The following is a 25,810-nucleotide window of genomic DNA, read 5'->3' as shown; positions in this document are numbered from 1 at the left end:
GCTGGAGAACACTGACACCTATGTTCGGGCTGGGTGTTGTTCAAGCAGCTGACAAAGCAGAGGTCGTGGAAGGGGTCAAGTGAGCAGGTGGAGAGGGAGAGCTGGGTGTTGTCAATCTACCTGTGGAAGGAGATCCCATGTTTGCGGATGAGATTGCTAAGAGGTAGCCTGTAGCTAAAATAATGATTGACTTGTGTTGTATTCCATTTTTAGATTACTTCTGTAGTTAACAAAATCCTAAAATTGAAAGACTGCAAAAAGGCTGAAAATATGTCTGTACGAAGATTCTGCTTCTGGGTCAGGGCACACATTGTTTGCATTTAACTTTGTTTTATCGCCCCCAATTGGAAATCCAGTTCTCTTTTTGTGCCTCACTAATCCAAACACTGATGTTTCATTGTAACTTTGAGGTTGTAATATCTTGCAGGCCTAGAAACACCTTGAAATGGACTCACATCGCAAGTGGTTAAAGGGTTATAGATATCAATAGCATAGCTGAGAAACATTGGGGACGGTGATTTCAGGTAAAATGTGAAAACAAGTGTCGAGTGCTGTGCCTGTTTAAACATCTGGTTTTCGACTGCAAATTGGGGTTTGTGGAGTGATATGTGGCGCCTTCCTCCTCATTTCTAGTATAGGCGTGGAATGTACTGGCTATCGCATATCAGGAAATATCAAGGGCCGAGAGAGAGGGTTCACAGTTTCTCAGAGGAGTGCATTGGACGTCCTGGTGGAGTAGGTACAGTGGAAGAAAGATGCCCCATGAAGGAAGGAGCTACTGCAGCAGATAGGGGCATCATGGTAGCAGTGGTTAGCACAGTTGCTTCACAGCTTCTGGGTCCCAGGTTCAATTCTCGACTTGTGTCACTGTCTGTGGGGTTACTGGGTTACGGGGATAGGATGGAGGTGTGGACTTGGGTGGGGTGCTCTTTCCAAGGGTGCAGACCGATGGGCCGAATGGCCTCCTTCTGCACTGTAAATTCTATGATTCTATGTGGGGGGAGAGCATTGAAGTTCTCACAGCTGGAAGCCTACCTCCAGGACATTGCTTCAGTGCTACAAAGAAACTGGAACGAGTGGTCAAGGTAAGATCCCCTCTTGCAATCACGCTTCTCAATAACTGCACCACTTGCATCACAACTCTAACATGCTCCATCCATCATCTAACTATGCACTGAAATTCACGTGACCCATACAACTGCATCCTCCACTGACACCACACACACCTCTGACACATCGGACAGCTTTTATATATTTATTTGAATATTGCTGAAAAGAGATGTTGCTAAAGCTTTTTGTCTTGCGCTCAGGAAATATGCAAGAGTGCCAAATTTCAACATTTACAGCAATTAAAAAGGTGCTGGCTGGTTGGCAAGTTGACTCTGATGGGCCGAGGCAATGCCATGAAGAAAGCAATGGTGAACTTTAGGCTTCCCAAGCTTCACGGTAAATCATAAGATGCGCGGGCTTGAACATATTCCTTTTGTTTGCTGAGAACTGGTCCCTGCAGATGAATGTATCTTGCTTTTAGCAAGCACAAAAGAACCACGTTATGAGATTGACTGCCTACCCCACACCCATGAGTAAAGTTATGTATAAATTTCAGTGCTGGTGTGATCTCAGATGTGTAGGCCTAGTATCCCAATGATTGACTGACTGAATCATGTTCAAAGAACAAAGAACAATACAGCTCAGGAACAGGACCTTCGGCCCTCCAAGCCTGCACCGATCACATGTCCTATCTAGACCAACCGCCTGTATCCTTCTATACCTCGTCTGTTCATGTGTCTATCCAGATAAGTCTTAAAGGTCGCTAACGTATCTGCCTCAACCACCTCACTTGGCAATGCATTCCAGGCCACCATCACCCTCTATGTAAAAAACTTCCCCGCACATGTCCACTGAATCTTTCCCCCCTCACCTTGAACTTGTGCCCCCTTGTAATTGTCATTTCTGCCCTAGGAAAAAGCCTCCAACTGTTCGCCCTATCTGTACCCCTAATAATTTTATAAACTTCTATCAGGTTGCCCCTCATCCTTCGTCTCTCGAGGGAGAACAATCCCAGTTTATTCAATCTCTCCTCATAGCTAATATCCCCCATACCAGGCAGAGAACACATCAGATTGAACCAGCCCATGCTTGTATAATCCATGAATTTGCGATTGGGCAGCACTTATTGAACAATCATGAGTCCGGCTACAGCAACATTAACAATCAATTTAAGTTTATCAGGTGCGCTCGTAACGAGACTCACTTACACTTGCTAGAAGTGACATAAATTCATGAGATGCAGGCTTTGTCGACAAGGCCAGGACTTATTACTATCCCTAATTGCCATTGAGATGGTGGCGATGAGCTGCCTGCTGCAGTTCATCTGATTTAGGTACACCCACAGTGCTGTTAAGAAGGGAGCTCTAGGTTTTTGACCCAGTTGCAGTGAAGGAATGGCAATATAGTTTCAAGTCAGAATGGTGTCTGACAAAGGGCAACTTGAAGATGGCTGTGTTCTAGGTGGTGAGTTTCTAAAGTGTATGCTGCACAGGGTGAGCCACAAAAATAGTCTGCCTCATCTTTAACAAGTGTTAGGAACAAGTTTAATTGGTAACGAGCAGTTGAATTAACCTTGGGGCAGCCATTTATAGTGTGCCTTGAAACTCCTTAACCATGATGGCATCTTGCCTGAAATGCAGGTCAACCAGGCACTTTGTACCTCAAGGCACTACCATGGAAAGACTTTTGTGCCTAAACGATGGATGCGTGAGTGGGGAAAGTAGTCCTCTCGCAGTGAATTGAGATGACAACTGCCAGGATGGAGAGGTAGGGGGTGGAGAGGTAGGGGAGGAATAATTTGAGCCCAGATGGTTTCAATGGACAAATCTTCACACTGGCATCTTATGTAACCTCAGTATTGGCTGTGGGTTTATCTAGTGTTTAATTTCTAACAAATCGACAAGTGTTTTTGATCCTCCATTCATCACAATGCTCCCACAGCTAATTTAATTGTTGGTGTGTCAAAGCCCTGAAACTCCCTACCTAACAGCTCTGTGGGAATAATTTAATCACATGGACTGCAGCAGTTCAAGGTGTTTCATAGAATTTACAGTGCAGAAGGAGGCCATTCAGCCCATCGAGTCTGCACCGGCTCTTGGAAAGAGCACTCTACCCAAGGTCAACACCTCCACCCTATCCCCAGAACCCAGTAACCCCACCCAACACTAAGGGCAATTTTGGACACTAAGGGCAATTTATCATGGTCAATCCACCTAACCTGCACATCTTTGGACTGTGGGAGGAAACCGGAGCACCCGGAGGAAACCCACGCACACACGGGGAGGATGTGCAGACTCCGCACAGACGGTGACCCAAGCCGGAATCGAACCTGGGACCCTGGAGCTGTGAAGCCATTGTGCTATCCACAATGCTACCGTGCTGCCCGTATGTTCACCACCACATTCTCAGGGGCAGCTATGGATGTGTAATAAATACCGGCCTTGCTGGTGATGTGCCTACCTGGGAAATAAAAATGCTATTGATCCCAGCAAAGCCTTTACTCTCTCATCACAGTCATTCTCCCAGTGTGACTTCCAGCTTCAAACCTCCCAGTCAGGCTTGTGCATATCTAGTGCACAACTGGTTTAGGTTTCCAGCCACTGATGTGGCTGAATAACATGAAAGTGCTGTAGGAATAGAGAATCCATGGATGATTGCAATGATAGGAATTGGCTGTGAAGATAGGCTGCAGAGGGGAAGGGAAATATTTGTGGAAAATAGTATGTCAGTTAATTTAGAGGAGAGAAGTCAAGTATAGAACATAGAACAGTACAGCACAGAACAGGCCCTTCGGCCCTCAATGTTGTGCCGAGCCATGATCACCTTACTCAAACCCACGTATCCACCCTATACCTGTAACCCAACAACCCCCCCCTTAACCTTACATTTATTAGGACACTCCGGGCAATTTATCATGGCCAATCCACCTAACCCGCACATCTTTGGAAGTAGTGCTGGAATGGATGTTAAAATCACCTAAACATGTGGATTCAGTGCAGAAGCTGTGGCAGGAAAACAGAATGGATATCTCATTGAGGAACTGAGTATTAAGGGTCAAATGATCATTTTGAGCATTTTCAAGGAGAAGCGAAAGATGGTATAATACGAAAGGTTTTAAGCAGGAGAAAGTACATGGAATGTAGAGAATGTTGGGGATGTTAACTCTCAAACACCTGGGGTGCAAGGTTGATGACAGAGGAAGATGAGAGTTGGAGGTGCTGCACATAAGCAGTCAATAATATGTGGGAGGCATAGAGAGAGGGTGTGATCTGATCCAGGAGCATTTCAAGACTTGGATAATGGCAAGAAAATAGGATGGCAGTGAAACAGCTGGGATAGGGATGGATGGAAGTACCAAAGAGGGGACAAATAAAACAGCAGCATAGTTGGGTGACAGGAAGAGGGGAAGTCAGGAAACAAAGGTCCAAGAAGGGCCTGAGATGAATAAAGGGAGATGGAATAAATCTTCATAACTGAAAGAAGGCATTCCTCATATTAAATTATGCACCATGTATCTGAAGACCAATTTCTCTACCCTGTGCTGCTCTAGTAACATTGAGTGTCTGACTTGAGTGCATATATTGTTACTCACCTAATCCAGTTGGGTTTAGGCACCAGCTTAATGGCATGAAAGGTCTCTCCTAAAACAAGGCACGTGAGTTTATTCCACGCTATGGAAACAGTAACAACATTTCTCATAGCTACAGAACACTGAGCCCATACCCCAGGAGATCATTACTAAGAATCTGGTCCCGGTCTCTGCTTCCATTTTCAATGTTAATGGCACAAAAAAAAAATCAAGCGGTTCACATCCTAAACACAATGATATAAATTGATCTGCTTTGACATATCGTACTCATTGTTTTGATTGCAGAAAGGCGAAAATTGAACCTGCATCTTCCAAACAATACATTTACTTTATTTTGGCATTGCAAGACTTTTAACCAGAGAGTTCACTTGGAATCTATTCTCGATGGTAACTGATCTGGATTTTGTGCTGGTCACTATTGTAAACTCCTTCAAATACGAACGATACCAAATTGAGATGGGAAAATAAACTATTGATTTTGGATGAATTTCTTTGCTTTCCAAGGTGAGGAGGGAGACAATTTTCCACTTTGGCACCCAGAGTGAGTCATCCGGTGCCCTCACACCAAATACTTCTGTGGCAATTCTTAACCTAGTATTCTTCAGTGTAGCATTTAATTTCCCGCACCAAACATCCTTGAGGCCTCATTGAGTGAGATTGACAATTTGGGTGCAATTTTGTTTGCTGTAGGCCCACACATTATAAAACCGGTGTGAGGTTGTTATAACGGTTGCCAGGGAACAGGTGTCAACGGACAGCATTACATTGGTCTGATGATGCTAACTCTAGCCCACTAACACCATTGACTATTCTGTGATGCTTCTAAATTCTCTTCTACTCTTTTTAACTTTGGTGCTGTCCTGCACAAAGGCCATCCCATACTCTTAATAAATAAAATATCTATCTGAATTCCTAAAATGTTGGCACTCAAATTTCAGAGATTGGTAGCGGTAGGGGTGAGGGCAGAGTGGATTCTTCGGTTTTCAAGAATCTAATACACGACTATAAAGGACAGTTTAACTGAAACTGTTATTATAAAATCTTCTTAAGTTTTTTGCCCTTATTGTCTCTGATTATTTATGTTTACAAAAGTGAATATCTGTGTTTGAACGTTTCACTAGGCTGCTGCTGAGTTGCTTTTTACTATGCAGTGCATCTGGCGATGCATGCTGTAAGACATACTCATGGAAATCTTAGATCTCTCTATGTAATGGTTAGGCATCTAACCTGTCCTGAGCCAAGAATTCCATGTGTCATACATACTCATGGAAATCTTAGATCTCCATATGTAATGGTTAGGCATCTAACCTGTCCTGAGCCAAGAATTCCATGTGTCAGCATTAGGTTCTTACAAGCAGTAGATAGGAGTCACATATCTACAACTTGGCCACCGTAAAAGGGACCCAAACATCTGATGATTTAAAAAAGAAATTGTACCATAGTTTCTCCACCTTCACTCTCTCTACCAACCCCCTTTCTATCTCGTAACACTCATATCATTGGTGACAAGGTTACAAGCTACCACCAAGGCTACCATCACCTGTTTAATTCCAAAACCATCAAGCAGATGGTTCATACACTTGTATTAGGTAGCCATGATATCCATGCCAGGTAGCCTACTGAGAATTGAGGAAGCACATTGCATATACATTGGTAAGCAGGAGGGTGCAGTAGCTGTTTGCTCTACCCAACTTCCAGTCACATCGCTTTTCGGGTATGTGCCTACCGACCCTGCGACTGAGATGTTCACAGTCACTTTGCTGGTGTTCCTCGCAACAATGGGTAATTAATCTTAACTAGTTGTTTGAGATTAAGGTGATAGACCAGTACTGGTTGTATGTGAGGAGAAACATTACCAGGATTGCTTGGGCAAGTAAACTATTCAGGGATTTAGACACCTATCCAACTCTCTGATACTGGCAAAACATACTTGGTTCAAGCACAGGATTATTGCTATCTGTCCCTGGGACAACTAAGTCGTGTTCGTAGGAATAGACACCACAATGAACTCAATGAAGACTACTGTGTTGGAGATTAGCTTGATTAACCGAGAAGGCAAAACGAAAACGTCCTGTAATGAAAATCGTTCAGTGCATTTATACATCTGAACCCTTCGTAGCTACATGTGGAACAGATGGAATTTACAGGAACTGTCTATTTCTACTATCTGTCCCAGAGGCAGCTATGCTTTCCCCAAATTATTTTTACCCTTTCTGTATCGGTAGCCTGACTCTGTAGAGTAACATTTTAAACCGTCTATCCTTATCAGAGCAGATAAGCATTTCTGGACCTGCCACAGCCAGATTTATTTATTTTTTTCCTCAGCCTTGTCGCACACTGTTATGCATGGCTGCCTGCAGCCCAGTTCTTCTTTCGCTTGGTCTTCTGAAAACCCTTTGAGCTTCTTTACTGCTCGGTACCATGGCCCCATACGAACTGTTGAAAAAAAAAGAAGGTAAGAAGACATCTTTTTTTCTACTCTTCACTTGCGGAACTGTCGTCCAAGGTGCTCACTGTCTCCATGCCAACCCGGCCATTGTTCTGAAAACCAGTAAATGTCACCACAGTGTGTAGAAGAATTAATACCAAAACACACAGCTTAAGTCTGCTGTTGCACAGTCGAGACGCTGCTGAGACAGGCAGTGAAGACTTGTGATGCAACATGGAGTCCATGGATTTGGTAGATACATTATACCCTCTGTCCCAGGATAGATCACAGGTGTTCCATCTGACATCACAGCATTCTGGCTCTGCATTGGTTAAATGGTTTTCTAGTAGCCCTGTTGACACATAAAGGGAAGAATTAGATCAGATATAATATTGAGGCACCCACAGTTACTCTTTCCACACATTTTCTTATGTATTTGGAGGATAATGCAAAGAAGTATTTTTTTTCCCACCGCTTGCACGCTCAAGAGGGAGAGAGCCACGAAGACTTAAGTAGGTCAGTAGGCTTGCTTTCACATCTAGGACCTATTGGAACCTCAAGCCAGCTGCTGCTGCAGTGATGGCGACCAGGCCTTGGGCCTTTTGGCCCAGAGCCAGAGAGTATGCAAAGCTGGTGGCCATTACTGCAACAGCAGCTGGCTTTTTTGCCTCCAAGGCTGAGTGGTGGGTGATGACGTGACCCTGTGACAGGGTCAAGGAGGGGGGGGGGGGCAATTAGAGATTGTGGTGTAGTGGTAATGTCACTGACCTGGTATCCGTAGCCCAGGCAAATGCTCTGGGGACATCAGTTCAAATTCCACCAAGGCAGCTAGTGGAGATTAAATTTAATTTGTTACATAAATCTGGATTTTAAAACTAGTCTCCATAATGGTGGCCATGACAACTATCATTGATTGTCATAAAAAAACATCTAATTCACTGTAGTCCTTTAGGGAAGGAATTCTGCCATCCTTAACCTGGCCTGGCCTACATGTGACTCCAGACTCACAGCAAAGCAGTTGATTCTTAACTACCCTCTGAAATGGTTGAGTGAGACACTCAGTTCAAGGAAGTGTTTTATGATGCAGAAGGAGGCCATTCAGCCCATCATGTTTTCACTAGCTCTCCAAATCAGCATTATAACTTTGTGCCGTTCCCCTGTATTTTCCCCGTACCCCTGCACATTGTTTCTATTCAAATAATCATCTAATGCCCTCCTGAATGCCTTGATTGAACCTGTCTCCACCACACTTCCAGGCCGTGCATTCCAGACCCGAACCACCCAATGTGTGACAACGTTTTTTTCTCACATCACATTTGCTTCTGTCGCAAATCACTTTAAATCTGTGCCGTCTCGCTCTTGATCATTTTGCGAGCAGGAAATGTTTCTTCCCCGTCTAATGTGACTGGCCCCTCATGATTGTAATGGAGACCAATTAGCAAGTGTGATTCCCATCGTCGAAATGGAAATGAAGGATGAACCTTCAGTGATAGACCTGTGATACATACTCCTATTGTTGAGTAAGTGTTAGCAAGTGTTTTGTGGGTTAATGTAAGAGCAACCTGAGAAACATGAACATGGTTTTCCGATTGGGAGATGACCTTTGAGGAAATAACAAACCTAGTAGAAATGGGAGAAACAGAATGTAACCTACCTCAATTGTCGAAGGCATTGGACACCATCTCTTGAACGAAGCTGTTACTTAAGGCCAAATCGCATGGGGGCAGATGGGAATGTATTAAAATAGATCGGCAAATGTTTGATTAGTGAAATGTTGTGCATTGGTGGGCCTCTGGTTGGCAGCCAATTACCACTGGAGTGCCACAAGGTTCAGAATTGGTTCTGCTGTCGTTTATAATTTTTATAAATAATGTTCAGTGAAGGATTTGTTCCCAAAGCCTCCATTGTACTTAGGGGAGAGATGTTGGGCACAATTCTCCCGATCTGCAAATAAGTGTTCCAGTCAGCGGGAAAACCAGAGTGATTCCTGCTGGCACGGGAAGCGACCTGACGTATCATGCAATGTCACTTTGAATTTTTTTTCTGTTGCCTCAAACGAGTTTTCAGTGCCATTCCATGGCACACCAGGGTCTGCCCTGAAACTGAGAGTAGCAGACCTAATCTCTCTGACAGGTTCCGCACCTCAGAGACCGGGGTACCATGTTTAAAGAGTGCCCCCGATCTCAAAATCGTGCTGCAGCAGCTCCCCCCCTCTCCCGATTACCCCACCCTAATCATTTTCAAAGCACCCCCTTCAGCTGTGAGGGCAGTCCCTTCTATTTTTAGAAAGGACTTGAGATTAAATTCATTAGAAAATATCTGCTTGCTTGAGTTAATGGATCCCTGCAGAGCTATATAAATAAACAATTTGAATCTTCTCTTTGAAACTGCTTCCATCTGTCAATCCAAAAGGTTTAGAAGGCAATGGGGGCATGAAATTGAATGTAAACAATGCAGCTCAAAGCTTTTAGCCATCCAGGCATACACACAGGCTTCTATGTTTTAAAGGGTAGTTAAATTGACAGGGAGAAAACCACTTCAAAGGTTTTCAACACTTAAAAGGGTTTACTTGGACCGTCCAATACACCATAAGATATAGGAGTAGAAGTAGGCCACAGGGCCCATTGAGTCTGCTCTGCTATTCAGTGAGATCATGGCTGATCCTATTTAATCCTCAATTTCACTTTCCCACCTTGTCCCCATAACCCTTGATTCCCTTCCTAAATGTAATAATATCACAGACCTTTGAACGTGGCATACTGTCAGACTTTTTAATAAAGGGTTTTGAAGGGCAGCAAGGTGGCGCAGTGGGTTAGCACTGTGGCCTCACGGCACTGAGGTCCCAGGTTTGATCCCGGCTCTGGGTCATTGCCCGTGTAAAGTTTGCACATTCTCCCCGTGTTTGCGTGGGTTTCGCCCCCACAACCCAGAAATGTGCAAGCTAGGTGGATTGGCCACGCTAAATTGCCCCTTAATTGGAAAACATTTATTGGGTACTGTAACAATTTACAAAATCAAAAAAAAATAAAGGGTTTCGGGGTACAGATAGGATCACTTTCATTTTATTATGAGAGGTATGTATTTCTGAGATACTGACTAACTGTTTAAATGGTTCAGGTGAAAACACATTCACTTTATTATGAGAAAGCTTTAATGTTCAGAGACTGAGTGACTGCCTGAAGGCTGCAAATGGGGAGAGCAGTCAAATGAGCCCAATCGCACGCAAGACCCCCACCCGCCAGGTCCAAGTTCCTCAGGACTTGCACCAATTCACGCCAACTGGACTCTCAACTGGGGTGGGGGGGGGGGGGGGGGGGAGGACTGGAGCGTCCCAGCTGACAAGTGAATTGGGCGTTCTGTCCATCAATTAGATGCTAATAGGCTCCAATGAGCTATTTGCATCTTCGTGCCGGGTCAGGGCAGGAAACTCATTGGGGTGTCAGGAAGCCCATGATGGCCGGCGGGGCTTTTCTCCCTTTGGGGTTGAAGGTATTTTGCTTCAAAGTAGGCAAACAAATATTGATGTGCCATGGAGCAGGAGGACCCCAGGTTGAAATGGATAAATGGATGATCTGACAGATCATCTAATGCCACTTATGTCTGGGGAAAGTTTTGAGGTGAAAATGGGACAGGCAGTGATTTGATAGATTTGAGTAGCAAAGTTCAGATTTTAATTCTTGCCTGCTATGCAAGGGAATGCCATACAACCTAGGGAATTAGTTAATAACGGTTGGGGGGGGGGGGGGGGGGGGGGGAGAAAGGGGAACCAAAAAGAGGTGCAATAATAAATGAAGAAAACTGTTTAATGCTGCTGTGGGCCTGCAGTTTAAATTCAGTATTTAAATGCACTCAAGTTTCACAGCAATGATATGCCTCTTTGATAATAGCTGTGGCCACTGTTTTACAGAATAACGAGTTAATATCATGCGGATGGTACGATGGCTTGTTCAGTGCTATGCTAATCTAAAATGCACATTGCATTTTAGTTGAAGCATTTGCAAGTTAGTTCCTCAGTGAGTGGCATGTGCGTGTGTTGAAACTGCAATATGTGCCCACAGTCTGATACAGCCATAACAGATGAATTATTGTTAACATCTGTTGATTACACAATAGATATACCAGAAGCTATAACAGGACAGTAACCAAATCAAGTTAGTGGACAAAGCCCAACCCACTTAAAATGGAACAACCCATCTGAAACTCCCACAGTTTAAAAACATAACTTACATTTATAACTGCTTTTTATATCCTCAAATGGTGCCAAAGTGCTTGACACACCTGGAGAAAGTTTGCTATCTGACAGCAAATGCAGCAATCGGTCTTAACACACATCCCCCAAACCGCAAATAAGCATTCGACCTGTTGCTGGTTTTGTGTGAATGCCAACATACTGGAAGAATTCCCAGCTCATTATTTCAAGTAGTACCAATGGATTCTACATGTCACTATGAGGAGGCCAAAGGAGTTTCAGTTTAGTATCTTATCTGATAGACAACACCTCCAACAGAGGATTATCAGCCCAGATCATATGTGCTTGCCTGAGGGCGGGACTTGAAATGACAATCTTGTCACTCAGAAACCAGGGGCGGAATTCTCCGACCCCCTGCAGGGTCGGGGAGTCTCCCGGTGCCGGCGTAAATCCCGCTCCCACCGTGGCCGGAATTCTCCGCCACCCGGGAATTGGCAGGAGCGGGAGTCACGCCCCGCCGATCGGCGTTTTCCCCGCGGCGATTGGCGTGCCCCCCGCGGCGATTCTCCGGCCCGCAATGGGCCGAAGTCCAGCTGCTGACAGGCCAATCCCGCCTACTTGGTTTAAACCACTTCTGTGCCGGCGGGATTTTGGCGCCATCGGCGGAGCGGGAGCAACTCCGGCGCGGGCCTAGCCCCTAAAGGTGCGGAGAATTCCCCACCTTTGGGGAGGCCCGACGCCGGAGTGGTTGGCGCCACTCCGCTATGCCAGGACCCCCCGCCCCACCGGGTAGGGGAGAATTTTGCCCCAGAGTTCTACCAACTGAGCCAGGCTGGCAGCTGATTGCAAATCATCATCATTCAAACACTGACAAAAATACAGTCTTGTATTCACATTGCAGGATAGAGAGAAAATGCTTCCTTGTTCACCCTTGAAAGAATCGAGTGGAGCTCATTGACTAATTGTAAGATGTAAATGGCATAGAATAAGGGAATCTCGAAGGATTGAGAGATTGGAGTGCAGGTTTATAGACAAAGGGTGGATATCAGGTAGATCTTAACTGAAAGAGTGATCAAGTGATGGGATAAATTAGGATTAAAAGAGTAGGAGGAAAAAGCTTTGTTCAATCATGTAAGAAACATTGGGCCCGATCTACCCAGAAGGGAACAAAGTTCCCAAGCGAGCCCGTTTAGACGTGTGTTTCCCGGCACTCAGTTCAATTCAATATTGAATAACGGGCCTGAACGGGGAACGCGTGGCTGAGGCAGCACATAGCCCCGTTTTTTACAACGGGGAGTTCTGCTCGCTGGAACTGCCCTTAGTAGTGAGAGGTCGGGACGCCATTTTTAAATGCATTCCGATCTCCAAGGACCCCCTAAAAAGACCCCGACCTCCCCCAGCATGGGAGAGTCTCCCGGCCTCTCAACGCCCACAGTGGGCAACCACGGCCGAATCGCGCAGTGCCAGGATGGCACTCATGTAGCACTTTCAGGGTGCCAGGATGGCACTGCCAAGATACCCAAGTGGCACCAGAAATGCCAGGGCACCACCATGCCCAAAGAGCCTGCAGCTGGGGGCCTCTGATTCACTTGGAGACCCCCCATGACTGCCGTTCCGTCTGGTTCTCATTTGTTGGGAACCAGTACCAAAGGGCAGGATTCTCCGTGCAACTTCTCGTGAGATTGCGTTGAATCTAATGCGCCCGTTAGTTGCAATGCTGGAAGAGCTGTTGGTTCCTTCCATGTGGATCAGTAACAATATGCTGTTTGGTCATTCCTCCACATCTACGATATGATTTCATATCACGGAGAATGCAAAGCTCCAAAGGGATTGCTGGGCCAAAAGTCTCACTATTTTAAAATTCTTGTGAAAGGGGTGTGGCTGAATTTCTGGGCATTTCTTTCTGGCTGGTTTACCCAAAGGAAACAGGAATGCCAAGGATTGAGGGATTAGGATGAATGGAAAGCTGAGGAAATTACAATCAACTCCTTAGGGTCGCTGAAATATTGAAGCAAATTCATGGAAACATTTCTTCATGCAGGCAGCATGGTGGCGCAGTGCGTTAGCCCCGCTGCCTCACGGCATTGAGGCCCCAGGTTCGATCCCGGCTTTGGGTCACTATCTGTGTGGAGTTTGCACATTCTCCTCATGTTTACATGGGTTTCGCCCCACAACCCAAAAGATGTGCAGGGTAGGTGGATTGTCCACGCTAAATTGCCCCGCAATTAGAAAAAATGAATTGGGGACTCGAAATTTGAAAAAAAAACATTTCTTCATGCAACAAGATGACAATGTTGAGCACACAGCCCGAGAAGGCCTGCGGACATATGAGTTAGGATCAACAGTAGGCCACTCAGCCTCTTGAGCCTGCTCCTCCATTCAATAAGATCGTGGCTAAATTGCTTTTAATTTAAACCCCACACTCCTGTCTAAGCCCGATAAACCTTCCAGCCCCCTTGTTAATCAAGGCAAAGCTGCAAAATCAATTAATGTGTTTAAAAAGGGAATAACGCTGTTGATGAACAGGTGGAAAAAGCAGGGAAATGGGATGTGCAGCAAAAATTGGCGAGGCAGGTTCATTGGGCCAAATGGAAAAGAGAGGAAAATGTTGCAGCCACTGGACGATCCCAGTTTTCTCTTGCTGAGCAGGAAGAACGAAGGGCAGAAACATTTGCAATTAACGTGAGGAGGACGGAGGCACCGGATTGAATCCAACTCCGAAAGAAAACCAAACAGGATTTCAATATGCCTCGTTTCCCAGTAAGGATGTTGTTACAATCTATTCATGCACAGCATCTTCAACTCATTAAAAAAAAGCCAGAGTACCCTGGGCATAAACACAACTGTTAACAGTTTAAGAACTAGGGTGAGATTTGTTACATAGGAACTAGAAAAGCAAGTTTAAATTTGTTTACTTAAAACAAACTATGCAAGAGTGCTGAAAATGATTAATGGATCTCACATGCATTGACAAAACAATGTATAATGTTTCCTTTGACCCAGTGCCAGCATAAATACATGGGACCAATTTCTGTTGTTTTTGCAAAAGCATTATGAAATTAGTGAGCTGGGGATTTGTGCCTGTAACAAGTGGAGGGAGAGAGGAAAATAATCAGGTGGGGATACATTCCGAATCTGCTGCTGCTCACCATGTTTGGTGGTTTAGAATGATGGCAGATCACTGCTACTTCAGGTGAGTGGCCCAGGAATATGAATGCTGGAATCAGAGGGATATTTAACATTGTGAATAACTATGATGCCACGAAAATGCATCTCTTTTACTTCTCCTTCCATTTTCTTTCCATTCGGCCAACATTCCCACAGCTCTCTGTGCGAAGTTTTATTCCCCATGAATTTGCTTCTTCTAATTAAACTCAAAGGTGAATAAAGAGGAAGGTTTAGTTAATAGCCTAATAGTCAACATTTATCAAATACCCATCGTAATATGATGGAGCTCCACATAGTGTAACAAAGGAAGAGACACGAACCAGATACTTAATTCTAGGTTTAGGTAAGGGTGACTTTAGTGGGATGTGGGACAGAGAAAGTTCACAATAAGCTGGGCAAATCCGATCATGAGAGACAACGGCAGATGATCAGTGGGACGTGTTCACAAAGAATTTAATGTGGTACAGAACGTGTTTATAACCCCAAAAGGCAAGACCTCCACTTGTCAAAAATAAACAGCCATGGATGACGAAAGAGGTTGAGATAACATAAAACTAAAGGAGAAAGTATACAAAAATGCAAATAATATAGCACCGACCCTGATGAATGAGAAGATGCAGAAAACAGCAAAGATACCAAAAGAGCTACAAAAAGAGAGCATGAAGGAAACCTTGCAAAGGATATCAAAATCAACACAAAATTTATTTTAGAATTATATTGAGAAAAGGAGGGTCAGGAGCGAAGTCAGCCCCTTGAGAAAACTGATAATGATGATATGGTCAATGCGAATAAGGAAATAGCTGGCACGTAGAATAATCCTTTGTCGTCAGTATTTACATTTGGAGAAGATAATTGCACTCAGGACATCCCAAGGAAACTAATATTGAATCAGGGATGGCGACGCACCAAAATTGAGGTTACCAAACCAGCAGTAAAGAAAATAGAGGCACTAAAGAGCGAAATCCGAAGGGTCAGATGGTCTCCATCCCTGAATTTTAAAGGAAGCAGGTGAGAATATTACAGGTGGCCTAACTATAACCTTCCAAAGCTCTCCCGATTAGGGAACTGATTCTTTAGACTGCGAAATGTTGCAGGTCACTCCTTTATTTAAGAAAGTTGAAAGAAAGATTCCTGTGGATTATGGGCCAGTAAGCCTAACCTCGGTTGTCGGAAGATTACTGGAATCTGTAAGTAAGAATAGAGGGTGTGGGCACCTTGAAAATGTTCAACTGAGCTGCAACAGCCAGTATGTATTTGTAAAGGGCAGGTCGTCCCTGATTGGCTATTTCGTTGAAGATGTGTTAATTTTGCATTATTTTGTCAATGCATGTGAGATGTCCGTCTCATCATCTTTTGCCGCAGCTGCAGTGTAACAGCAGAGTTGCACATGCTTCCTCTCAAAAGAAATTTGCACACCATGGTTACGTATCAAATTACCACTGCGCAAGTTATCGCAGCTCGCAAGTTATGTATGCCGACTCTCCTACTGGCTGATTAATGTACCTCAGAACCAGAGGACATAAAACTCCCATATTTATACCCATTCAGAACAGCTGTAGATGTGTTTTGAAACAAAATCTGAAATCATTATTTTGAATGTTTTACAGTGATCTTAAAATGTTATCTTTTTAATTTTTGAGTAAAGTGCAATCTAGGAACCGATTACCCCAATCATGAAGGTTAGCAATGCTGGAGATGTTCTGCATACCTTAAAAACCACGCTGTCATCAGGGGCTCTCCCCCCCCCCCCCCCCCACTTTGTCAACGGGGTTTCCCACTCTCCCCCACCCCCAACGCTGTCATCAGGCCCCCCCACCACACATAAGGGGAACCACGCCAATGGAGGAGGATTAACCCGTCCCCTGACCCCCACTACCAGAAATTCCTCGGCACTCTCCCCTTCATGTGCCCACTTTTTGTTTTCAACGCATTTTATTCAAACTTGTATCAAAGTAGGTTACAGCAAATAAACACCTCTGGAAACATTCTTCCCAGAAATCAACTACACAGTTTGTGCAGATTTTCCTCCTTTTTCACCGCCCCACTCCCCATCACCCACCCCCACTGCGCCGAACAGCTCCTCAAACACGGTCACAAACATCCCCCACCTCTTCTCGAACTCCCCTGCTGAGCCCCCTTAACTTGTGCTTTATCTTCTCTAACTGCAGGAAGTCATACAGGTCACCCAACCATGCTGCTACCCCCAGTGGCGATGCCGACCGCCACTCCAGCAAAATTCATCGCCATGCAATCAGAGAAGCGAAGGCCAAAGCATCGGCCTTCCTCCTCTCCATGAGCTCCGGCTTCTCTGTAACCCTAAATATCGCCACCATAGGGTCTGGGTCCACTCCCTCCACTATCCTGGCTAAGAACGCGAACACTCCCGCCCAGAATCTTCTCAATTTTTTACAACCCCAAAACATGTGCGCATGATTCGCTGGCCCCCGCCCACACCTCTCACACTCATCTGCTACCCCCTGAAAGAACCCACTCATTTTCGCCCGAGTCATATGCACCCTGTGCACCACCTTGAACTGTATCAGGCTCATCCTTGTACAAGAGGAGGTCCCATTTACTCTTCGCAGTGCCTCACTCCATACTCCCCAATTGATCTCCATTCCCAACTCCGCTTCTCATTTCTCCTTGATCTTCACCATCCGTTCGCCTCCCTGCTCCCCCAGCCACTTATATATATCTCCAATTCTTCCCTCTCCTTCCATATCCGGAAGTAGCAGTCGCTCCAGCAGGGTGTATCCCGGAAATCTAGGGAACCCCTTCCAGACCTTTCGTTCAAAGTTCCTAACCTGTAGATACCTAAACTCACTACCCCTCGGCATCTCTACCCTCTACCTTAGCTCCTCCAAACTGGTGAACCCTTCCTCCAAATACAAATCCCTCACCTTGATCAGTCCCATTTCCCTCCACCTCCTGTATACACTATCCATCCCCCCCCCGTCTCAAACCCATGATTCTCGCACAGTGGCATTAGCACCGACATACCCTCCATATTAAAATGCCTCCTCAGCTGATTCCATATCTTCACCTTGGACTGCACCACTGGGCTCCCTGAATACCTACTCGGAGCCAATGGCAATGCTGCCATCACCACAGCCCTCAAACTAGACCCCTTACAAGATTCCTCCTCCATCCCAACCCACTCTACCCATTCTCCTTTCCACCACCGCCGCACCTTGTCCACATTCGCCGCCCAAGAGGATATGTCGAGAGCAGAATCTATGGCATCAAGACGTTTAATTATGCTGAATTTAATCAAATTCACCGGAATCAGGTGCATACCCTCGCTGGATGTGAACCTGATCAGGTCATCAATGTGTGTGTGTGTGTGGGGTGGGTCGGTGGGGGGGGGGGGGGGGGGGGGGGGGTGCAGGAGTGATCTCTTTTTTATAAATTAGAGTACACAATTCATTTTTTTTCAATTAAGGGGCAATTTAGCGTGGCCAATCCACCTAACCTGCACATCTTTGGGTTGTGGCACGGGGAGAATGTGCAACTCCACACGGACAGTGACCCAGAGCCGGGATCGAACCAGGGACCTCAGTGCCATGAGGCAGCAAAGCTAACCCACTGCGCCACGGTTCTGCCCTGTGATCTCCCTCTTAGCCGCCATAACGTGGGAAATGGGGCTGCGAGATCTTGTCCCAGGTTATACTGAGTAATAAATAGCAGTTGGTGGGTTGGTGAGCATTAGCCTGGGCCTCTGGATTGCTCATTCACTGACATTACTGCTACACTACATTCTCCGCCTGTTTAAAGGACATGTGATTAATTTTCCGAGGCTGTACCTTTTGCAATTTTTAGGAGTCACTGGATAGCAGTCAAGAATAGGAAATCTGGCTGATTTGCCGAACTCCCAGTCCAGGATAAGCAGAAGCCAGATCCTGAGATCAGCGAACTTCACACAACCTGGAACCTGTTTGTAGACTTCAATTTGACACCTGGTGCAAGTGTGTGTACCGGACAATCAGCAAATTCTTGAGAAACAACTTGTGTGGATCTGTTTTCATTTGGAAACACCTAAACTGGTGGAAGTAATATTAAATGGAGAACAGAATTCAGATAAAGCAAATTCTGACTTGGTTACATTTGGTTTTACACCCAGGAACATACTGCTATTTGTTTAATTTACAATAGTGTCTGTTTATTAGTGGCAGTTACAAGCTTGATATTTGATCGTTCACTCCTTCCCTGCATGCATAACATCCCACTGGGGTACACCTCCACATAATCCCTTTTGTGACTTTGCCCAAGGGGCCATTTTCATGTGGTACTGGGGAGCCTTGTCGAGATGGATTCCTGAGGCGTTCCAACCCCTAATCCATTTTTCTAGTGGGCTGCAATGTGGATCAGCTACCTGCTCCATGGAGGCTAGTAGCCATTTGGGGGTCTCAGGTATCTTGTCACCATGTGCGGGAGCCACCGGATTAACAGAGGCAGTCACTTTGCAACACCTTGTGAGTGGTGGGGGTGGAGTATCTGAGCTAGGAGCTTGATTGGGAAGGTAGCCCTCATGACCCCAAAAATCTCCTTGGAGGACCTTCCCCATCTATCCTTTGTGGTGAATTCATACTGTATTGTAATGTATTGCATTATGTCCTTGTGGGCTCTGTCTGTGAGCCGTTGCGCGGCTCTGCCTATCGGTGGAGATGAGGAGCTTGTACAGGCTCCACCCTTGGCTCTGCCCATGGCTCCGCCCATGGCCCCTCCCAGTACCAGAAGTATAAAGTACTGCAGCCGTGTGAGCCTGCCCTCAGTTCTTCTGGTCGCAGGCAGGCTCAGTTGTAAGACTATTAAAACCACAGTTTACTTCCAATCGTGTTCCGAGTGAATTGATGGTCACATCAATTTAATAGTCTTAGAAAACTTGAAGAAAACTACTATGGAATCAGCCCTCAAACCTGATCAACTAGAACTCGACCCGCAGGCTGCAGAGGTGAAGGAAATCTTCCTGCACTGGCTTCGGTGTTTCAAGGCCTACCTGGCTGAATCAAGCACATCCGAGACTACAGAGGAGCAGAAACTCAGCCTACTGCATGCATGGGTGAGCCATCGCATCTCTACGCAACTCAATTGTACCACCTCATATACTGAGGCCCTGGCTATGCTCGACCGATTGTACGTGCGGCCGATAAACGAGGTCTGCGCACGGCACATTTTCACTACCCGCCGCCAGCAGAGTCGCTGGATGACTTCCTGCGCGATTTAAAAGCCCTTGCTCGGGACTGCAACTTTCAGGCTGTAACGGCCTCCCAGCATATGGAACTCGCTGTCCGTGATGTATACGTTGCGGTGCTCAGGTCTAACTATGTGCGCCAGCGACTACTTGAGAAAGGGGCCCAGAACTTGGAGGACACCGTAGAGCTAGCAACTACTATGGAGGTCGCGTTCCGAAGTCTAAACTCATTCCCCGCAGACCAAGCGACCCCATCGTGGGCCCCCAACCAGCGACTGCCCCAGGCCTGCGCTGCATGGCCACCCACTCACTACGGAGCGCCAGCGTGCCATTTTTGTGGCCAGCCCCAACAACCACGGCAGCACTGCCTGGCCCGCAACGCGACCTGCAGCAGCTGCGGTCGCAAAGGACATTATGCCAGAGTATGCCTGGCGAAGTTGAAACTTTCTAACTCCCCCGCAGTCCAGAGCACTCACCCCCCCCAACTCGCAGGTCTGCAGACCCCGTAATGCTGCAGCGTGTCTGCCGACTCCGCCTCCACCTGACATGTGCGACTCATGGGGGCCGCCATCTTAGCAATCCTCCTCCACGCGGCTGGCCACGTGCGAGTCATGGGGGTCGCCATCTTCCCCGCCGCCCGCCACGTGCGATCCACGGGGCGGCCATCTTGGACGCCATCTTCTTCATCACCCGCCACGTGCGATCAACGGGGGCCGCCATCTTGGCCATCAACCGAAGTTCACCTCGACGACTACGACCTCAGCGGACAGTCATCACGGGGCCACTCCAGCACTGCTGATCGAGCCGCCGACTACCCGCAACTCAACGCAGTCACGTTGGACCAGTCACGTCCAAAGCACCTCCAGAGCTCAATGATGTCCGTTCGAATCAACGGGTACAGGACACCATGCCTCTTCGACTCCGGGAGCACCGAGAGCTTCGTACATCCTGACCTGGTAAGACGCTGTTCGCTCCCTATCTTCCCTGCTCGGCAAACTATCTTCCTCGTCTCGGGCTCGCACTCGGTCCACATACAAAGGAGCACCGTCGCGACCCTAACGATTCAGGGCGCCAGCTACTCTAATTTCCAGCTGTACGTACTCCCCGACCTCTGCGCCCCACTCTTACTCAGGCTCGATTTCCAATGTAATCTCAAGAGCCTCACACTCAGCTTCATAGAACATAGAACATAGAACAGTACAGCACAGAACAGGCCCTTCGGCCCTCAATGTTGTGCCGAGCCATGATCACCCTACTCAAACCCACGTATCCACCTATACCCGTAACCCAACAACCCCCCCCCTTAACCTTACTTTTTTTATTAGGACACTACGGGCAATTTAGCATGGCCAATCCACCTAACCCGCACATCTTTGGACTGTGGGAGGAAACCGGAGCACCCGGAGAAAACCCACGCACACAGGGGGAGGACGTGCAGACTCCACACAGACAGTGACCCAGCCGGGAATCGAACCTAGGACCCTGGAGCTGTGAAGCATTTATGCTAACCACCATGCTACCCTGCTACCCTTCGGCGGACCCCTACCTCCTCTCACTATATGCAGCTTAGAGACTCTAAACATCGACCCCCCTCCACTCTTCGCTAACCTAACGGCTAACTGTAAACCAGTAGCCACTCGCAGCAGGTGGTACAGCCTGCAGGATAGAGCATTCATCAGAGCCGAAGTCCAGTGGCTCCGACGTGAGGGAGTCATAGAGGCCAGTAACAACCCCTGGACAGCTCAGGTGGTGGTCGACAAGACCGGGGAAAAGTTCCGGATGGTGGTTGATTATAGCCAAACCATTAACCGGTTCACGCACATCGATGTGTACCCCCTCCCAAGAATTGCAGACATGGTCAATCAGATCGGCCAGTACCGCATATTCTCCACGGTGGATCTGAAGTCTGCTTACCACCAGCTCACAATCCACCCGGAGGACCGCCACTGCACGGCGTTTGAGGCAGATGGCCGCCTCTTCCATTTCCTCCGGGTCCCCTTTGGCATCACGAATGGGGTCTCGGTGTTCCAACGAGCAATGGACCGAATGGTGGACCAGTACGGGCTGCGGCCACGTTTCCGTACTTGGACAACGTCACCATCTGCGGCCAGGACCAGCAGGACCACGACGCCAACCTCTACCAATTTCTCCAAACTGCCCAGAAACCCAATCTTACCTACAATAAGGAGAAATGCGTTTTCCGCACTACCAGGCTAGCCATCCTCAGCTACGTCGTGGAAAACGGAGTCCTGGGCCCCGACCCGGACCATATGCGCCCCCTCTTACAACTTCCCCTTCCTCATTGTCCCAGGGCCCTCAAGAGGTGCCTGGGATTCTTCTCTTATTACGCCCAGTGGATCCCCCAGTATGCGGACAAAGCCCGCCCACTATTTAAGACCACACTCTTCCCGCTGTCAGCTGAGGCTCGCCAGGCTTTCAACTGCATCAAGGAGGACATCGCCAAAGCCGCCATGCGGGCGGTGGATGAATCCGTCCCCTTTCAGGTGGAGAGCGACGCCTCAGCGGTCACTCTCGCCGCCACTCTGAACCAGGCAAGGAGACCAGTAGCCTTCTTCTCCCGGACCCTCTCCACTTCGGAACTTCGACACTCCTCAGTCGAGAAAGAAGCTCAAGCCATCGTGGAGGCTGTTCGTCACTGGAGGTTCTACCTCGCAGGTAGGAGGTTCACCCTCATCACCGACCAAAGATCGGTTGCCTTCATGTTCGACAACTCGCAAAGGGACAAAATTAAAAATGATAAAATCCTGCGGTAGAGGATCGAACTCTCCACCTATAATTACGATATCATATATCGACTGGGGAAGCTCAACGAGCCCCCAGGTGCCCTGTCCCTTGGCACATGCGCCAGCACGCAAGACGACCGCCTGAAGGCTATCCACAATGACCTCTGCCACCCGGGGATCACCCGGCTCGCCAACTACGTCAAAGCCCGAAATCTGCCTTTCTCCACCGAGGCGGTAAAAGCCATCACCAGGAATTGCCTGATCTGCGCGGAGTGCAAACCGCACTTCGATAGACCAGGCAGGGCCCATCTGGTAAAGGCATCCCGGCCCGTTGAATGCCTGAGCATCGAGTTCAAAGGGCCACTCCCCTCGACCAATCGGAACGTGTACTTTCTTAACGTCATCGACGAATTCTCCCGCTTCCCCTTTGCTATCCCGTGCCCCGATATGACCTCCCACACAGTCATCAGAGCCCTGCACAGTGTCTTCACCCTGTTCGGTTTCCCCAGCTATGCACACAGCGACAGGGCTTCGTCCTTCATGAGCGACGAGCTGCGTCAGTACCTGCTCGACAAGGGCATTGCCTCGAGCAGGTCTACCAGCTACAACCTCAGGGGGAATGGGCAGGTGGAGAGGGAGAACGCGACAGTCTGGAAGACTGTCCTACTGACCGTCCGGTCCAGGAATCTCCCGACCTCCCATTGGCAGGAGGTCCTCCCCGACGTGCTCTATGCAATTAGATCCCTCCTATGCACCGCCACCAACCAGACCCCTCACGAACGGTTATTTGTTTTCCCTAGGGGCACTACCACGGGGCTTCGCAACCATCCTGGTTGAACCTGGTTGAGGACACCGGGCCCGGTTCTCCTCCGGAAGCACGTCCGGACACACAAAATGGACCCGCTAGTAGAGAGAGTGCTACTGCTTCACTCAAACCCCCACTACGCCTTTATTGAATATCCCGATGGCCGTCAGGATACCGTTTCCCTCCGGGACCTGGCGCCTGCAGGATCCACCACTACCACCAAAGCCGAGGTACCCCTCACACTACACCCCACCCAACCCCCCACACCCTGCGCCTCCGCGCCCATAGGTTCCCTGCCCACGCTCTGCGCCCCCACGCCGATAGGTTTCCTCCGCCCCCCCTTTGCCCATCGCACCGGTCAGGAATGAAGCTTGGACCGAAACACCCCCGGAGTCCACCCTCATACCCACACTGACCGTCACCACCCAGCCACCCGAAGAGGCTGCAACCCCGGTGCTCCGCCGATCCCAAAGGACGACTCGGCCACTGGACCGGCTCAACCTGTAGACCCGTCACCCCCGCCAGACTTGATTTTTTTACAGGGGGTGAATGTGGTGAATTTATACTGTATTGTAATTCACACTGTATTGTAATGTATAGCATTATGTCCTTGTGGGCTCTGTCTGTGAGCCGTTGCGTGGCTCTGCCCATAGGGGGAGATGAGGAGCTTGTACAGGGCTCCACCCTTGGTTCCGCCCATGGCCCCTCCCACTACCGGAAGTATAAAGTGCTGCAGCCATGTGAGCCTTCCCTCAGTTCTTCTGGTCTCAGTTGTAAGACTATTAAAACCACAGCTTACTTCCAATCGTGTTCCGAGTGAATTGATGGTCACATCATCCTTGATCCCTGAATTTTAAAAAATCTTTTTTTCCTGGAATTGATTGTTGGAGACTCCGGTCTCCTGCACACCTTGGCAGTGACAATCTCTCTCAGTGGCAGTGCTGAAGCATCAGAGCTACTGGCCCTGCTACCGAGCTGGCAGCATCACAGGCCTCGCCATTGTCCTAAATTGGACATTGGTAGCCTGCTCACGGACTGCCTGAGTCCCATTGACAGCAAGTGTGGGCTCGGGACCCACTTTTCACCCCAACACTGGGGTCCAAGAGTCCAGTGTAAAATTCAGGCCTTAGTCCTGGTACATTGTGACATAGTGGCATCAGATCTGCCATCGTGAACCTGTCCTTGACCAATGTCCACGTCAACGACGGAGGTTAATGGAGCCATAGGTCAGATCTGCTAAATCAACAGCAAAGGAACTGAACTGGTGGCATTTCTGTTTGAAGGGTTTGATAAAGTTGGCAGCAAATTCACTTAATTAATCAGTTGGGGCTCATTATTTCATTGATTTGCATGAGGGTAGAATGCAGAAAATGTGTGACTTCCAGGATGACCCTGTCCACTTGTTCAAAGTCTGCGTGACAGCCGTTAGTGTTTCCAGTAAAGTTACAAATAAGGACTTTGGCTGCACGATCCAAAATAAACTACACAGTGTTATGCCATGAGAAATGAAATTACACAGGCTGGGTATGAACCCTTCCATACTTGCAGTCATGGTGGTGAAACTCCATGGCCAGTCTTCCATTACCTCGCACAACTGTCTGTGAGGAAGGCAGATTTCCTCTCATTACTGGGTCCCCAAAGTTTGAAGATCTGGCAGAGCACGTTCAAACCTGGCAAGGTGTCTCTCGTGTTGCTGCCCCCACCGCTCTGATGGACTAATGTTAAGACTATCACCAGGTGCAGACCTCTCTCTCACACTCCCTCATGGAGTCCCAGGTTCAATTCCGGCTTGGATCACTGTCTGTGCATCCTCCCCGTTTGTGTGTGCGTGGGTTTCCTCCGGGTGCTCCGGTTTCCTCCCACAGTCCAAAGATGTGCAGGTTAGGTGGATTGGCCATGATAAATTGCCCTTAGTGTCCAAAATTGCCCTTAGTGTTGGGTGGGGTTACTGGGTTATGGGGATAGGGTGGAGTTGTTGACCTTGGGTAGGGTGCTCTTTCCAAGAGCCGGTGCAGACTCGATGGGCTGAATGGCCTCCTTCTGCACTGTAAATTCTATGAAAATCGAGAATAGCTGGTTATAATGATAGATTTAGATGAGGAAAAGTTTTGAACAGGCTTGAGTGGAGGACAAGCATCAGCCTGGACTGGTCAGAGCAAATGCCCTGTTTCTGTCCCGTATATCCTATCCAATATGTTTTTTTGCATCACAATGAGATTTGATGCAATTGAGCTGGCTGAATGTGTGTGCTTCCACTGTTTAACAAAGGTGTACAGGTGTACCCTTTTCAGAGAAGTCTCCAGCCTCAAAGTGGCAGATGCACTCAACCACGGCAGGTTCACAGGTTTATACAGTTTCCTACTCCAGTCTATGGTGATATGCCTGCGGATAATATTGCATGTACTCAGCAGTGTGACCTCCCACCAGCAGGTGGCCATGTACTCAGCAGTGTGACCTCCCACCAGCAGGTGGCCATGTACTCAGCAGTGTGACCTCCCACCAGCAGGTGGCCATGTATGCAACAGTGTGACCTCCCACCAACAGGTGGCCATGTATGCAGCAGTGTGACCTCCCACCAGCAGGTGGCCATGTATGCAGCAGTGTGACCTCCCACCAGCAGGTGGCCATGTATGCAGCAGTGTGACC

At 47.7% G+C, this 25,810-nt stretch overlaps 1 protein-coding gene across 2 annotated transcripts in view; it reads right to left on the bottom strand.

The window, feature by feature from the left end:
• Positions 1-3,346: 3,346 nt before the first annotated feature.
• Positions 3,347-25,810, bottom strand: part of LOC119952124 (transmembrane protein FAM155A-like) — a 430,589-nt gene continuing 408,125 nt past the window's right edge. For both annotated transcript variants that reach the window (XM_038775697.1, XM_038775698.1), the window contains one exon: positions 3,347-7,419. In XM_038775697.1, the coding sequence (XP_038631625.1) occupies positions 7,115-7,419 (305 nt within the window). In that variant the 3' untranslated portion in view covers positions 3,347-7,114. The remainder of the gene's footprint in view (positions 7,420-25,810) is intronic.

This window comes from Scyliorhinus canicula, chromosome 17 (assembly GCF_902713615.1).
Source record: "Scyliorhinus canicula chromosome 17, sScyCan1.1, whole genome shotgun sequence".
Taxonomy (NCBI): Eukaryota; Metazoa; Chordata; class Chondrichthyes; order Carcharhiniformes; family Scyliorhinidae; genus Scyliorhinus; species Scyliorhinus canicula.
This window is presented reverse-complemented; position numbering and strand designations above follow the sequence as displayed.